We start from the raw sequence: 16,169 nt of genomic DNA, 5'->3' as shown, positions 1-16,169 counted from the left end.
TTTATCAAGAGTCCTTTTTACCCTTGCTGAGTAAATGAGGTATCTTTAGCCACTTTAAAGCCCAAGTGTGTTTTTTACACGGCTACTATCAAAAATATAATATATATAAATTTAAGCACTTTCAACCGAGCATCCATATTTTGGGGGATTTTACACATGAACATTTTCAAAAGATTTCAAAATGTTCTAACATTTTCAAAGATTTTCAAAACTTTTTAGAAATGGTGAAAATAGCTGATCTATAAGCACATCCACCTAAACAGTGCAAAACAGCTACATTTTACTAGTCTCTCAAGAGTTATACTAGACTGCACTCTGTCAAGGTTTCAACTTGCTCCTTGTGCACTCGTGGCCATGTATGGCCTACTTGTGCACCAGCAGAGTGGACCTTGTTATTTATATCAGGGGTGCGTTCGGAAATGTGCACCGGGTGTGTGCTCAGTGAAGTGAGTGCAGTGGGCGTGACGTTGTAGAGTGCGTTCAGTGTGGCTTATTTACGAACGACCAGTTAAGCTCTGAAGTCTGAAGGTAAACTTTCTGAAAAGCAGTAGTTGCTAACGTAACGTTGATATTGAAAGTAATTCATGCGTGTGAAACTATCAAGCCCAAACGACCAATTAAGCTGCAAATGCTGCATTATGCGGTCATTTCCTCCATTGTTCACAGCTGAGAAGCGCTCGAGACATGGCCATGAAAACCAATCAAAACACCGCACTGACGCACCACACCGTCAAACCCCAACTTCTGAGTAGGGTCGGTCAGTGCGTGCACTCAGCACACTGGTGCGCTGCGCACTGGATTTCCGAACGACAACGCACCAAGTGCACCGAATAAACAAACGACAACATGGCACACCAGTGCGTTGAGTGCGCATTTCCGAACGCACCCAAAGTCACGCTTGTTGTTGGTGACGTCACCAAGAATGCTGGTCCCTCTTTGGCTGTAAATGGTGATGTCACCAAGGAATGTTGGTCCCTGATTGGCTACGGGCATAAACACAAACAGATACGCAACACACACACACTACTTGCACAATCTGCCAGCGCAAGTAATTATTGTTAAACACCTGCATTGCTTCATTTACAGTTTACACAATTAGAGAATATACACAAATCAACATTTGTCTGTTATCTCTCCTATGGCACCACATCAATACAGCATGGAATTGTGGACAAAATCTTATCCAACAATAACAAAATAGTTTTGGCTCAAATGCCGAATGAATAATGGACGTTGATATGAAAAAGGTTGAAAACCACTGTTCTAATCCCTTAGGACCTGTTTGCGCTGGACCTTGAGCCATACCGCTATACTGGAGTCAACATGACAGGGTTCCGCCTCCTCAACATAGACAACCCACAGGTGGCCGCCGTGTTGGACAGGTGGTCCATGGAACGCATGCAGGCCTCCTCCAAGTCAGAGAGCGGCATGATGGAGGGCATGATGACAGTGAGTTCTCAGACCATTCTTCACGTCAAAGACTTTTAACTCACACCAAATGATTTATGGATACATGCGGTGACAGAATCATGTCCGCAATGCAGATCAAACGAGGTCACAGACGGTAGAACTCACCAGCTTAAAGATAACTGCATTATATCTGGAGGGGGATAAAACGCAAGCTATCACTTACGGCACTTGTGATTAAATAATACAAATAAAAAGAGTCAAAATTGAGGTACGTATGATTATACATGTTGCAAGTTTGGTTTGCTCTTTAAGTTTAAATTGAAAAGTTAGGTAATTTGTACTCTCTCTTTCAGTAGAATGACCAGTAGTGGTGGGAGGGTCTATTAGACAAGACTGCTACGTCTCTCTTGCACTGTCTACACACTACACCATACAGTATATGTCAAACTCAAGGCCCGGGAGCCGTGAATGAATTATCTTTGGCCCGCGGGATGATATTTAATTACTATTAGAACTGGCCCACTGGTATATTGCATGCAACACCACCATTATACAAACATTGATGAACTTGTACTCAAGATGAGACACCAAATTGCTTATCTGGATCAGACAAGTGAGCATCACAGAGCCGCAGATTGAGCTTTAACGTATTTTTGCATTTGTTACTACAGAACATTAGATTTTTCTTTGAAGGAAATGATTTGTTGTCTGTTTGCCTGTTGAAAAACATTTTCACTTGAAATTACTGACAGAGCATAAGACAATATTGCAACTGATTTTATTTATGTTTTACTTAATTAATTTAATGATTAATGTTATTGCAAAATATAGTCTGTTAGGTTCAATATGTGCAACAAACATAACTTGTACATTTTCTTTTATTTCGGCCCACTGTATATTTGAGTTTGACATCCCTGCTGGTAGTTGATGCCTTGCCACTTGCCACTACTGTCCTTCTGCCCTATGAACTCAGTGGAGGTTGGGCAAACCCATTTAAATCCTTAAATAAACTGTACTTTTGAAATATAATGGTATTGCTGACTAACTATTGGCCTTTCATCAAGTGTTTTTATTCTCTGTTTGTGAGAGATAAGACTCAGTAGTTTTCAAAATTGTTTGTGACCATGTTGTAAAATAAATAAGTTATGTGGGAGACATAGGCGCCGATTTTTCTGCGTTTTACTGGGTGCGAAACCCGACTCGAGCCCCCCCCCCCCCCCCCCAAATGCGCGATGTGATAGCGGGAAACGATTTTCAAGCTAGCAACTTTGTCGTCACTTCGGACCACGTTTTTAGCTTGAAAAATTGCGATTGACTTCAAATCTTATAGTAGCTTGGCCCATGATTATGTGCTTTTCTTTGAATAGACGGAGGCAGCTCTCATGTATGATGCCGTTTACATGGTGGCTGCCGCCTCCCAGCGTGCCTCTCAGATCACTGTCAGCTCTCTGCAGTGTCATCGACACAAACCTTGGCGCTTCGGATCACGCTTCATGAACATGTTCAAAGATGTGAGTAATGGCTCATTCATATTTTATACTTTGTCATACGAAAATAATGTGATGAATAAAGTTCAAAATCGGATTTAAGACTTGTGAACTATGTCCCCCAGGATTTCATTACGGAAATGATTTGACAAATCGTAAGTGATTTATCTCTACAGATGATGGTTTATTAATGTCATGCATTGACAATAGTTGCAGTCCTCCTCAGCCAGTTTTCAAAGTGAATGGGCTGCACTGTCAATGAATGGAATGCATGCTGTATAGCCGTTTTTGAGCGGTGGTCACAACGCTCCTATACGTGGCCGTGTGTGTGGGTCTGTCTGTCTGTCTGTCTGTTTGTCTGTTTGTCTGTCTGTATGTCTGTCTGTCTCCGGGTATGTAGCCTGGCCCTGCAGTAACCTTTTCTGACCACACATGTTAAGGGAGGGGCGCTGTTGTTCAGGATAGGCCAGGCATAGGCCAGGCACAAACACACACAGGGGGCACACACACACACACACACACACACACAGGGGGCACACACACACACACACACACACACACACACACACACACACACACACACACACACACACACACACACACACACACACACACACCACCGCTCAGTTCACACGAGTGTGATTTTTACACACAGGTGTAGTGTGTGAGCCATAAGGGAAAAGCAAAGATACATACAGAAGAAAATGCATATACTTCATATAGTGTTAAAGAGTAAAAGAAATTGATAAATATAAAATGAACTAAATCCTCAAATATTTGAATGAAAGCATTATTGGTATTTTGGTCTAGTGTCAGAAGCAAAGTATAAGCCTAGAAATAAATATTTAATTTGATATTAATCATAGTTCAAGACAACACTATTATAAAATAAATTGAAGGACACCAACATACTTGGTACATCTGAGCAAGTGGAAGATCAATCTCTGTACTAATTACTAATCTGACTGGAGAGAGAGAGGACCATGGTTATCAAAGAGATTGAAACGCATTAAGATGCAAACATTGATATGGTAGAACATTATACACATAGCCCAGATCAGTTTAATTATTGAAGCTGATGGCACAGGCTCTCTACATGAAAGCAATGGGCTCCCTTGTATTGCACTCTTTAATTAAATGTTTTGTTGACAAATTAGCTATTCAGGAGCAAGAGATAACGTGTTACTGAAGGACACAGGAAATGGCCAAAACAATCTGAAAGAGCTCATAACAGCCGAGGGTAGAATAGATACAACAGTGAATAGACTACAGGGATCGCTGTTACCATCTGGTATCAGCAAATATGCACTTTAAACAGATTTTTAATCAAAATACCAGTTCAGCAGGCTACCTCTCAGACAGAAAATGTGCCTCTATTGAACAAGATCCCTCAAATCATCAACGCAGAGTCTGATTGCATGTGAAACGCAGATTACCACAAGGCCATGGAAGAAATGCCACCCTACATTCTTTCAATATGTCAGACAATAAAACATGAACGTTATACATACTTTGAAGGTGTCATCAATATACTGTGTAAATCCACCGTTGCCAAATGTTTTTAATTTGGTACAAAATGACATGCAGTTCCTATTATGCAGTTATGACACTGAATTGTTAAAGCAGCTCAGATACAGTAGCCCTTGGATAATTCAGATAGATCTACTGAGTGGTTATGTGTGCAGCACATTGTATGGTAAAAACAATTATGAAACAGTTATCAGATCAGTGCATTGATTATTTGTAGCGCTGCTGTCTTTTTCTTTGTTTGTGGACTTAAGAAATGGATTGCCCAGCTTCTTCTTTGAGCACATAATTGGGATTCCAGCTGCTCATTTATGTCACCCCTGAGAAATAGAGATTTAAGTTGACTGTTATTCACCCGAGCACACTTCATTATCAGCTGCACTCACACGTATCTGAGATGTAAACACTTTGCTGTACACAGTAAAATCCTCATTGTTAATTTAACCATTTATAACTCCAAGAATGAACAAACGGAACCAAATGGAACCCGACGGGTACATTAGATTAGGAAACATTTTGTATACTCTGTCATAGTTATGCTTTCCAGTCTAATAGAGGCCACGCCTTCATCGTCCATTAACATCACTGTATATTGCCAGTCTTAATGTTATGCATCATGGTCCACTCTCTTGAGCAGCTTTAGCATTATCGTAAAATACTGAGAGCACTTAGTGTGGAATTATGCACCATTTCAATTGTTGCAAATGTGCCAATGTAAAAAACATCCAGCTGCAGTTAAAGATAAACAAATTAGGCTGCTTCAAAGTTCATTGCCTCATCCGTCACTCACCTCCATATCTAAAAAGAAAAGAATCTAAACTCTCGCTCTGTGGATTTGCACGTTTCTGTCTAGAGAGATTAAGAAATGTATTTGTATTGTTTTGCATCCCCCTTCCCACAGGCACAATGGAATGGTCTGACAGGAAATATAATTATAAACAGGACAGATGGCCTACGGAAAGAATTTGATCTTGATGTCATCAGCCTGAAGGAAGAAGGCATAGTAAAGGTGAGCTACCCATATATTAAATAAGACACCACATGCCATCAGTATTAATAATTTAATCAAACAGTATAAGTTGAATAATTTAGGCTAAATATTTTGGTCATTATATTTTGCTGGATTGTTCACACAAAATAATACTAGACAATAATAAGACTGGACAAGTATTAAATAGCACTAGTACTGTCTAGTTACAGACTAATATATTGCGCATATATTCAACATTTGTTTTGTATTGATTAATTTTGTTTCTGAAATAATTGTGGTTATCAAATTGCCACTTTGTTCATGTTAATCTAAACTAATAATAGTTATGGACGGTCGGGTCTAAAATGTCTATAAAAAAGAAACTTGACTTGATATATGAGGGAAACTTACAAATAAGGTAAATGTACTTAAAGGTACTCTGACTAGATGTGATTTACAGTTTATTTTAGCTCTTTGTTAGGGCACAATACATATAATAAATATTATTTTAAACATAAAGTTGTTACTATATTATGTACAGACCATTTCAATTAAAATGCTCTCTTTCTATTATTTCTGCAAGCAATTTGCAGGCTTCACCCGTCTGAAAAGAGTATGGAAAAAGGTTTGTATTGTGGATATACTGGTAGAATGTACAGTAGCCATCTTAAATTAGCCTTGCCTCCTATTGCCATCTGTGATGTAGACCCTTTTTGTGAATATTTGTTTTTGGTACTGCATTGCAGAACTGGTCAAATCCTTCTGTAAAGGGCACATGATGTCAAAGGGTTTTGCGATATCGGCTTCTAGTTTGAGGATGGTAAACATGTTTATCATGTTTATAATGGTTACCAGCAGCACAACTGATGGGTTTGCAAGTTTGACACACAGCAGCAGAATTGCTACAGCCGGTGCTAAAGGACCGAAAAAGTGGGCCTAAAGGCTCGAACACACTGTACGATATTGCGTGGACGGCGAGTCATCAGATTGTTGTTAAATGACTTTCTTGTAATCGGCTGTCATAATATCGTTGTGGTTTTCACATTATGAGATTGATCACCAACAAGGGATCACACGCTGCCAGATATTTCATGCATCCCCGATACATAGCCAGTATTACATTTGATTTTATTCTAATTGTGCACGAGAATGATCAGGGCGCTAATGATTTTCACACCCACAGCCGTGCTGCTGTGTGGTTTTATCAACATATTGTGAGATGCGTTGGTTTTATATTGCTATGAAATAGCATCTACCGGTATATTATTATGATGAAACAGACTATTAATTAACAGCAATATTACTACCAATAAGACACCTGAATTTACCCTCGGAATAAAGGTCTATAGCCTATTCATGATATATCATCTATCCATACAGACAGACAGACAGACAGACAGACAGACAGATACATCCCTCAAACTACAGGACTTTGTTATATATCTCATTCCCCTTTTCATCCCATCTCTACTTATCTCTCCAACCATATATTTAGCTTCAGTATTTGTGTTTTTACCTCCCTCCCTCTCTATCCCTTATTTTAATCTAAGAATGTGAAGATGACTGGGAAGTGGGAACTCTGTCCTAGTGTGTGATATGTGTCTGTGTCACCTACTGTTTGACACAAAGTACTCAGTCAAAGTGTTACTGGGTCCACACACACATGAGATAACACTATTTGCTGTATGTATAAATTATCTGGATTAAACATCTTTCACAGATTGGAGTGTGGAATTCCAACATGGGCCTTAATGTCTCCGAAAACTCCAAAGACGCATCCACAAATGTTACTGATTCAATGGCCAACCGGACCCTCATTGTTACAACTATTCTGGTACGATATAAGTTTGCTAAAGGGAAGGCAGTATGCACAACACTTATTCAGGAACATCCGTACCTAATTTACTGACGCTGATGCTTTGTCATTTTCCAGGAAAATCCTTATGTCATGTATAAGAAATCTGATAAACCACTGTATGGCAACGACCGCTTTGAGGGCTACTGTCTGGACCTGCTTAAAGAGCTGTCCAACATCCTGGGTTTTGCCTACGAGGTGAAGCTTGTGTCTGACGGGAAGTACGGTGCTCAGAACGACAAGGGGGAGTGGAACGGCATGGTGCGGGAACTCATTGACCATGTGAGTACTGAGCACAATAACACTCACAGAAAGAATAGAATACTTCTTTATCCTTATACAGCAATAGAACTAAATGAACCGATTAAAGCCCTATTTTATACTTTGTCGTACAGTGGTGTCACGCACATAGACCGTAAAAATGAATGGACAGCGTTACGGCCATAGACTCTACAGCAGGGGTCTTCAACGTTTTCAGGCCAAGGACCCCTTAGTTGAGAAACAGATGAAGCAGGGTCCCCCACAACCTGTTCATAGATTCCATATAGTTTCATCAGTGTATTTTGGATTCAAAAGGATTGTGTATTGTCAAGGACAGAATGATTCTCTCCTATTCCAAACTGTGTTTTTTCAATGGAATTAAGCACAGGGTTTCGAGTTATGTCCCCCGTTCATATACCCCCCCCCCCCCCCCCCCATGTGATGACAAGCAGCAAACAAAGTCGATTTCAACTCAACTTTTTACTGAGTCGAGTCAACTTGCAAAAATCACGTCGTTAATGCCCTAGCCCAAATTAGGGAGGCCAGGTTGAGTGTGGTTAGAGGTGTGATCCCTGGATGCACACAGCAATAAGTCATCAGCAGTACAGCCCGTCAGTGTTGGATGCCTTTGTTTTTCACCAGGTGGCGGACCTGGCTGTGGCCCCTCTAACCATCACGTACGTGAGGGAAAAGGTGATCGACTTCTCAAAGCCATTCATGACACTGGGGATAAGCATCCTGTACCATAAACCCAATGGCACCAATCCAGGAGTGTTCTCCTTTCTGAACCCGCTCTCACCTGACATCTGGATGTATGTGCTGCTGGCATGCCTCGGGGTCAGCTGTGTACTTTTTGTCATTGCCAGGTACATTGCCACATGAGAGACAAATTAAAATGTTGTTTGATTTACTGTACTGTACAAGTTTGGGGATACTGAAACATTTGAACACTAGAAAAGTGCAGTCATCAGAGCGCAGATCTCTGCCAGGCTGGGTTGGCTATATACCCATACTGCGTCAAACAAGGGGTGCAGCCGTCGTTGAACATCACTACCAAATATTGTTTTCTTTTCAGTGATGTATTGAAGCAGTGTTATTCTGTGCCGGCAGGTTCACTCCCTATGAATGGTACAACCCTCACCCCTGTAACCCAGACTCAGATGTGGTTGAAAACAACTTCACTCTGATTAATAGTGTGTGGTTTGGAGTTGGAGCTCTTATGCAGCAAGGTAGGTACTCTTATAATATCTCGCTATTATTCTTTATTTGACACCAGTCAGAGGAAAATAAGTCCAAATTGTATTATAGTCCAATTTTAGATTTGTAAACAAAAACAAAAATATATATAACTTCTATTTTATTAACACACATTTCACTCTCTTGATGTTTGTTCAATTTTAATTGATTCTATGTTATTATTCTTATCATATAGGTTCAGAACTAATGCCTAAAGCCCTCTCCACAAGGATAGTGGGTGGAATATGGTGGTTCTTTACATTAATTATAATATCATCATATACTGCCAACTTGGCTGCCTTTCTCACTGTGGAGAGAATGGACTCACCCATAGACTCGGCAGATGACTTGGCCAAGCAAACTAAAATTGAGTATGGAGCTGTGAGAGATGGCTCGACCATGACCTTCTTTAAGGTAACAGTTTTTTGTATCCCTCTTTAAAAAAACACGCAATTATAAACACATTTTGGACAAGAAAAGCGACTGAGTTTTATCTGCAACCCATCAATCCTCACATATTACAGAAATACTTACATATGCATATTGACAATTGTCAGAATAAAAGTCACCAAAACAAAAATGAATGACAAAATATCCATGAACATTGTAAGGATCGATTGCTTTGCATTCCCACATAAATGAGGAGGTGACGTGAATAAGCACAGGGGGATTCTGTTGTCACATCCCTCCTCATTACAGGGAGAGGAACAGGCGGGATTATACACTTTTCTCTGCAATATAATTTGCGGTTATTCATCAAACATTGTTTCAATTGGAAGATTACAAACTAAATTAACAGATAAATTAATTTCAATAAGAGTACCTCTACACAAAAGTACTTGTTTTTTGTAACTTGCGAGCTGCTGTGTTGAGCATTAAGGCTTGCTCTTAAGGTTAACTATGAAGTGTTCTAGCCCATAAATGACAGACAAGTGTCGTGGCTCAACAAGTGTAAATTATCCTTTAAATGGGTCATGACATAAAAAATAAAAAATAAAATACAATTTTGTGGCTTTTTTCATGTTTCACCCCCAAAAAATGAACATTCAACATTCAGTGGTTTTTCTGTAATCTGTAGTTTTTTGAATAACTAGACCTTACCCGTTCAAAGATATGTGCTCCAAGTTACTGTAACTGGTGCATGCGTGAGAATATGTGGGAGCATCATAATGTAAGGAGCAGCCCATGGAGGAGTGTATATTTATGATGGATACAAATAATTTAACAGCAAAATTAGGTGAATAGAAGTATGGGGATGTATGCACTTACTGTCTCCACATAGTTTTTTCCATACCCGTTGGAAGATGACCCGGTGCATGCATGACCCATGAATGCAGAGAGAGAGAGAGAGAGAGAGAGAGAGAGAGAGAGAGAGAGAGAGAGAGAGAGAGAGAGAGAGAGAGAGAGAGAGCGTGTGTCTCTTCACTGCAACATTCCTAACTGTGAGAGAGGTGTGTGTGGGGCTATGGGATCCCATGGCCTGGAGGAACGGACCGTAACCCTGACAACAGGCTGAGCTGAACAGGCTGTGCACCATAAAAATGCTAATATACAGCATACGATTTGTGAAAGTGACAAACGGGTTTCACAGTTATGTTAGGTGTGTTCATATGCTAATGGTGATGCGATTTCAGATCAATTGCTCCAGCCACTGAGGAGAAACGCTGTTTCAGACAGACAGACAGACAGACAGACAGTAAAAGGTCTTATTTGGGATGTTCCTTTTAGGCAGGGTGTTTAACTGTACTTGTAGCCTACTGTACTACATTTCAATTGTATTGACTAACTTGTACTGTTCTCCATTTTTATCTAATAAAATAATCAATCAATCAATCAATCCCTGGATGATGATGCGTTAGTCCAGAGGCAAATTAACCCACTTTTCTGAGCCTAATTATTCCAAAAACTACAGATTACAGAAAAACCACTGAATGTTGAATGATCGTTTTTTTGGGGGTGTAATTGAAGTCAGGAAACATGAAAAAAGACACAAAAATGTTGTTGATGTCATGTCCCCTTTAAGCTTCATTCTCTGCCACCATAAATGTGTCTTCTCCTTCAACAGAAATCTAAAATATCCACTTATGAGAAAATGTGGGCATTCATGAGCAGCAGGAAAAACACAGCTTTGGTGAAAAACAATCGGGAGGGCATTCAGAGGGTCCTCACCACAGACTATGCTCTTCTTATGGAGTCCACCAGCATTGAATACATCAGCCAGCGCAACTGCAACCTCACACAGATTGGAGGCCTGATAGATTCAAAGGGCTATGGAGTGGGAACGCCCATTGGTAAGGCTGAAGCAGGTTATTTGTATTGTAAATCTGCTGTTTTCGACAAATGACACCATTGTGCGAGTATAAATTAAGCTTAACTACTGTTGTCATGTTTAGATTTTTTTGCAACCACTGAAAACTACTACTATTATTATTGTAATTCTGGGGGAAACCGGAACAAATGTGATGTGAATGTTGGAAACCAGGACATTTTAAAGATATCAGGACTTGGTACACGTGACAATCCCGGCCAAACTGAGATGTCTGGTCAGCCTAGTCTAGCAAACACCAACTCGGGATGCCTGTCCCGAATCGCTGCCCTCACTCCCTTGTGTCTATCCTCAGGATCTTAAGCTCTCCAGTGTTGTTAGGGCCACTGTCCGTCCAAACATTGAACATTTTGAAAATGTTCAAAACATTTTGAAAATACGGCTTATGTGGTTAACACATTGTTGCTTGCTTATCTTACTTTCAGTTACTTACAGTAACTGCCTAAAATATATGAACTTGATCCCCCCCCACCCCCCCAGGTTCTCCTTACAGAGACAAGGTGACCATAGCCATCTTGCAGCTGCAGGAAGAGGGCAAACTACACATGATGAAGGAGAAATGGTGGAGGGGGAATGGGTGTCCAGAGGAAGACAGCAAAGAGGCCAGTGCCCTGGGTGTGGAGAACATCGGAGGCATCTTCATTGTGCTTGCTGCCGGACTTGTCCTCTCTGTTTTTGTAGCTATTGGAGAGTTTATTTACAAATCCAGGAGAAACCTGGACATTGAGGAGGTGAGTGTGGGTCAGTGTGAATGGCACAACAAGTATTAACACCCAGTGTGACTCAAATGAACGACTGCTACAAACCTTCTTATGATACGCACTTGCAGACAGAGACAGTCGTCTTCAATGGACTAATGTGGTGGTTCTTAAACCTTTTTAATTTCAAGGACCCACCATAACTCTGAGGGTGTACAAATGCAACCAAATGGACCTGTAAGGTCCACTTGGTTCCATTTGTACAGTCTCAGAGTCACAGGCCTGTAAGGGTCCATTTGGAACCCGCTCAAGGAACCCTGATGGGGAGAACCACTGGACTAACGTAATCCCTGGGCCAACAGAGCAGGGAAAAACAATTAAGCAGATGTATGAATGTGAAGAACCGCAGTGTTACAATCACCAACAGTTTATTGTAGAGTAGTGTTTTTAAGTAGTTTTGATGTACAACACATGGACATTTTATTCTGAATTGGAACAAGCCCTTTAAATGCTATTTATGATTAAATATGTTTTGTTTTGCTTTTGTCAATCCTTGACCGTTCAGGCCTTGCTGTTTTTGTCATTCCAAAACATTACTTACAAAACATGACAAAAATGTCATCAAGACTGCAGCTACATGATGCAAAGTGGTATATATTGAGGCCAGTTTGTCCCGTCGAGAATAACTTAAATGTCTAAATGTTAAGAATGATTATTTTAGGAAAGAGAGTATACTTTTATGTTAGGTGCAATTTTAATATTTGGTACGCACATAATCTTTGGCATAGCGGTACTACCACTTACCACATACTGTATTAACTCATTTGTAAACATGCAGTGAAGTTAATGAAGTCTATTTTGCATTGTTTATGAATGGGAAATCCCTTCATTAAGTTCATTAATGTCAAATTATTCTTTTTGTATCATTTGAAGTGAATGAAAATGCATGTGTGCATGTTTCAACATTGTATTTTTTATTTTTCAGAATGACTTAAGTTATGTGAGATCATTACAGTACACGTACATGCTTTACCTCTCATTTCTGCTTGCTTTGATTTTGTTGTGATTCTTTGCATACACAACGTTTTTCCCTCCTATCCTGGGCAGGGAGCTGATCGCATGCTTCAAGGTTTTGTTTACATCCGTGGATGGAATGGGCTACTTTCTACCTCCAGAGGATCTGAGGTCATTTCTGAGGTCTTGTTGATATATATTTGGTTGCGGACCCCCATCTGAGCATGTTTTGTGTTAGCAAAACTTATCAGATGTACAAGCTCGTAGCTTGCATATCTGCTAATTTTTACTTCACTTTTCTTTTCTTTCTTTTTTTACTTCACTATTCTTTTCAAAACAGCAGTAAACACAGAACCAACAATTCCATTCTCAACTTCATAGGGTCCTGTCTTTGTTAAAGTTGTGCTGCTGGAAATACCCCAGTGTATGTCATTCTTATTGTTGAACAGCCAACGTATGCAATAGGGATAAAGGGGTTAAGATGTATTAACACATTTAGCTTTTTATCCCCTCAAGGACCCCTGTCTATTTACCAATGGTCTATATATAGCTCTGAGCTGGCATGATATTGTTTCTGGCACATGAAAAACACATACTGTGATTTTCTTTGATATTAATTTACACAGGGTATCAGATGTCATCTGATTAGAAATACGTTCTTTTCTGACACTGTCTGCATTATATTAAGACAATGCAGAACCCAGCCCTTATAACCATGGCAACAAACCATCTTGCATTTTGTAAACACAAATTACATTTCAAGTCTTAAATTGTATGTAGCACAGGTGGATCATTCACCCTTTATGTGTCATTAATTACTTGATAGTATCTTACCTGTGTCATGGTAACATTCTCCTATACACAGAATCTGAAGTTTTTACTCTTTTTAAATTGGGTTGAATTGCTCATAAATCTTGCTGGATTTCAGATATACAGGGTATGGTTTTGACTTCATCATGAGACCTTCAGAGGACTCAACAGTAATTTATCATATCCCAGGACCACCATGCATAAGGTGTTTGGTCCCCAATAAAGATATATCCATGACACTGACTGAACATACGCTTATAGACTTATGTTGGTAAATAATGCTATCATGATCATCATCTAGGTTTATACAGTCTCACACAGAACAGGAAATCCTGCTGTTTTGATGACTCAAACTCTTTCACAAATCCTCCCATAGTGCCTCTTGCTATCCTTTTCCCTATGCTGGTGTGTTCTTATGTTATTCAAGGGAGAACATTCCCTTGAACAATGATCTGTTCAAGAGAATCAATATTGACCAAAAGGAGAAGTTACTGTAACTTGAATTACTGTCAGGGAACAGTGCACTTGAAGTTATTGAACATTAGTACAGTATACACTACGTCCAGATATCATCAATAATCCTTTGTTACTTTTTTTCCAGAATCCACTTTTTTTGCGTTTGTTTAAACTAAAAGTGTGATTTCAATACTTGTTTGTCCAAGCAATGAGAGTGAATGGACATACATTTACGGTGTACATGTTGTGCTATTCACTTTTAAATCTAGACTAGAGCTAAGGACTAACAAAAAAACTCCTTGAGTTCTTACGGTGTAGTCTGTCTGAAATTATAAGATGAACTGATACACTGTAGTGCTAAAGTTATCCTACTAGCACACCTGCTACAGTGTTATCCAATGTCTATTCTTTTTTGTCAGTTTCTGACTTTCAGTGCTGTGATGGAAGACCTAGGTGCCTCTCTAAAGTCTCACAGAACATTGACAACAATGAAGATTAAAAGACAAGCCATGGGGAGGGCAGGACTACCCAATATGTTCCTCTGCCATAGAAAAGCAAATTCAAGAAAGAAAACCGTGACCTAATCGTGAAACTATCATCAAGGATATTCAGCCAATTGTAAATGCTGTTCTATACCTTTATATTAAATTATTAATAAAGATGAAATACCCTTCATATTGCTCAGACTTTACCCAAGGGATGGAGGGATTTTCAATATAAAATAAAGAAAAACCAAGATGTTGATCCTTGGTTCATGTACAGTGGATTGTTTTTGTGTATTTTACAGAGCAACAGTGCATGTGGAACTAACTGGACCTTCTACTGTACTTCTACCTGAAACTGGTCATGTCATGTGTAACGCATGGTATCGCTTGTCTCACCAGTTGACATTGTGTTGGCATAACATTCAAATAATGTACTGTTGGTGGTACTTGTGAAAAGGCTGATCCTTGGTGAATTCATAGTGGATTACAATTCCACTCTCAACTTCATAGGATCCTGTCCTTGCTAAATTTGTGCTGCTGGAAATACCCCAGTGTATGTCATTCTTATTGTTCAGAAATTTGACGCTGATCACTCTAGACTAGAAATTTTTGAAAATAGCTCTACACAGACAGACAGACAGACAGACAGACAGACAGACAGACAGACAGACAGACAGACAGACAGACAGACCATCTTAAGATGTCTGGACTCCTGCAGAGCCATGCCATAAAAACTGGACTTAATTGCCATTGAGCTCAGCGTTCAGGAATTTATGCATTTTGGGCCGACTGTTTCTCTTGACACTGATAAATCATGTAAATTATGCCAATTTGCATGACTGTCCATAATTTTTAATATGCCATATGTATACACAGTATGACTTGTTCTATTGATATACAGCAGTGATCACAATACAGAATAGCACATTTTACACAGCCCACTTGACTACTTGCACAAGAAAGAATAAGTGTGAAGGTAATCTGTCACTGTATGACCAGCTGTTAGTTAATCTATCTGTCACAGAGGAGGTTGCTAGCTAGCTGTGGACTGCTTGTCCTCTAGTCTCATTTTGAAGGAAGATTATAGTATTATGGCCTTCGGTCTCTAATCCTGTCAATGGGATACCGCCCCCCTTCCCATGCACTACACGTTAGAATCAACCCACTGCCATGTAATCAGTCAGGATACAGTAGCTCAGTACTTAAGACTTTTCTTGTTTTGCAAGAAGTCCATGGAGCTCACTAGGGACTGGGTTGAAGAGACCAAGCTTCTAGTTAAAAAGGTCTCGTTCGGAACAGCGATACACACCAGTGCTATGAATTCTCCATCAACGCCGTGGCATATTTTTAGATAGGCTCTTTCATGATTGAAACAGCTTGTGTGAGTCTGTGTGACTTTTGTATATCCTAATAATTATAGACGTTGTTTGAACTTTGTAGCTATAATAGCCTGTACATCGATGTAATTTATTATTCTTTGTTATGATAAAGAGAACGACAAGTGCTACCTGATTATAATTTAAAAAAATATTTATCCCACAATTTTGTAAACCATTTTTTCACCCAGTGCCAATTGCCTAGTCTGTAATCCTGGGCTCTGCTCTCCCTCTGCAAACCTGGGGCGGGCCCCGAAC

The 16,169-nt window shown here is 39.7% G+C and overlaps 1 protein-coding gene across 2 annotated transcripts in view; it reads left to right on the top strand.

Annotated features, from left to right (window-relative positions):
• The window catches only part of LOC308289636 (glutamate receptor ionotropic, kainate 1), a gene marked incomplete at both ends in the record, with an annotated part of 35,439 nt that extends 23,597 nt beyond the window's left edge, over positions 1 to 11,842 (top strand). The window contains 11 exons of one of the 2 annotated variants that reach the window (XM_080731373.1): positions 1,276 to 1,449; positions 2,778 to 2,921; positions 5,326 to 5,433; positions 5,978 to 6,019; positions 7,115 to 7,228; positions 7,328 to 7,531; positions 8,153 to 8,376; positions 8,621 to 8,739; positions 8,943 to 9,160; positions 10,812 to 11,037; positions 11,553 to 11,842. In XM_080731373.1, the coding sequence (XP_080587499.1) occupies positions 1,276 to 1,449; positions 2,778 to 2,921; positions 5,326 to 5,433; positions 5,978 to 6,019; positions 7,115 to 7,228; positions 7,328 to 7,531; positions 8,153 to 8,376; positions 8,621 to 8,739; positions 8,943 to 9,160; positions 10,812 to 11,037; positions 11,553 to 11,842 (1,863 nt within the window). The remainder of the gene's footprint in view (positions 1 to 1,275; positions 1,450 to 2,777; positions 2,922 to 5,325; positions 5,434 to 5,977; positions 6,020 to 7,114; positions 7,229 to 7,327; positions 7,532 to 8,152; positions 8,377 to 8,620; positions 8,740 to 8,942; positions 9,161 to 10,811; positions 11,038 to 11,552) is intronic. The other variant, XM_080731374.1, reaches the window with a different exon arrangement.
• Positions 11,843 to 16,169: the final 4,327 nt, after the last annotated feature.

Source organism: Nannobrachium achirus, assembly GCF_963921795.1.
Source record: "Nannobrachium achirus genome assembly, chromosome: 8".
Taxonomy (NCBI): Eukaryota; Metazoa; Chordata; class Actinopteri; order Myctophiformes; family Myctophidae; genus Nannobrachium; species Nannobrachium achirus.
The sequence above is the reverse complement of the archived record's forward strand: the minus strand, read 5'-3'. Positions and strand labels throughout refer to the sequence as shown.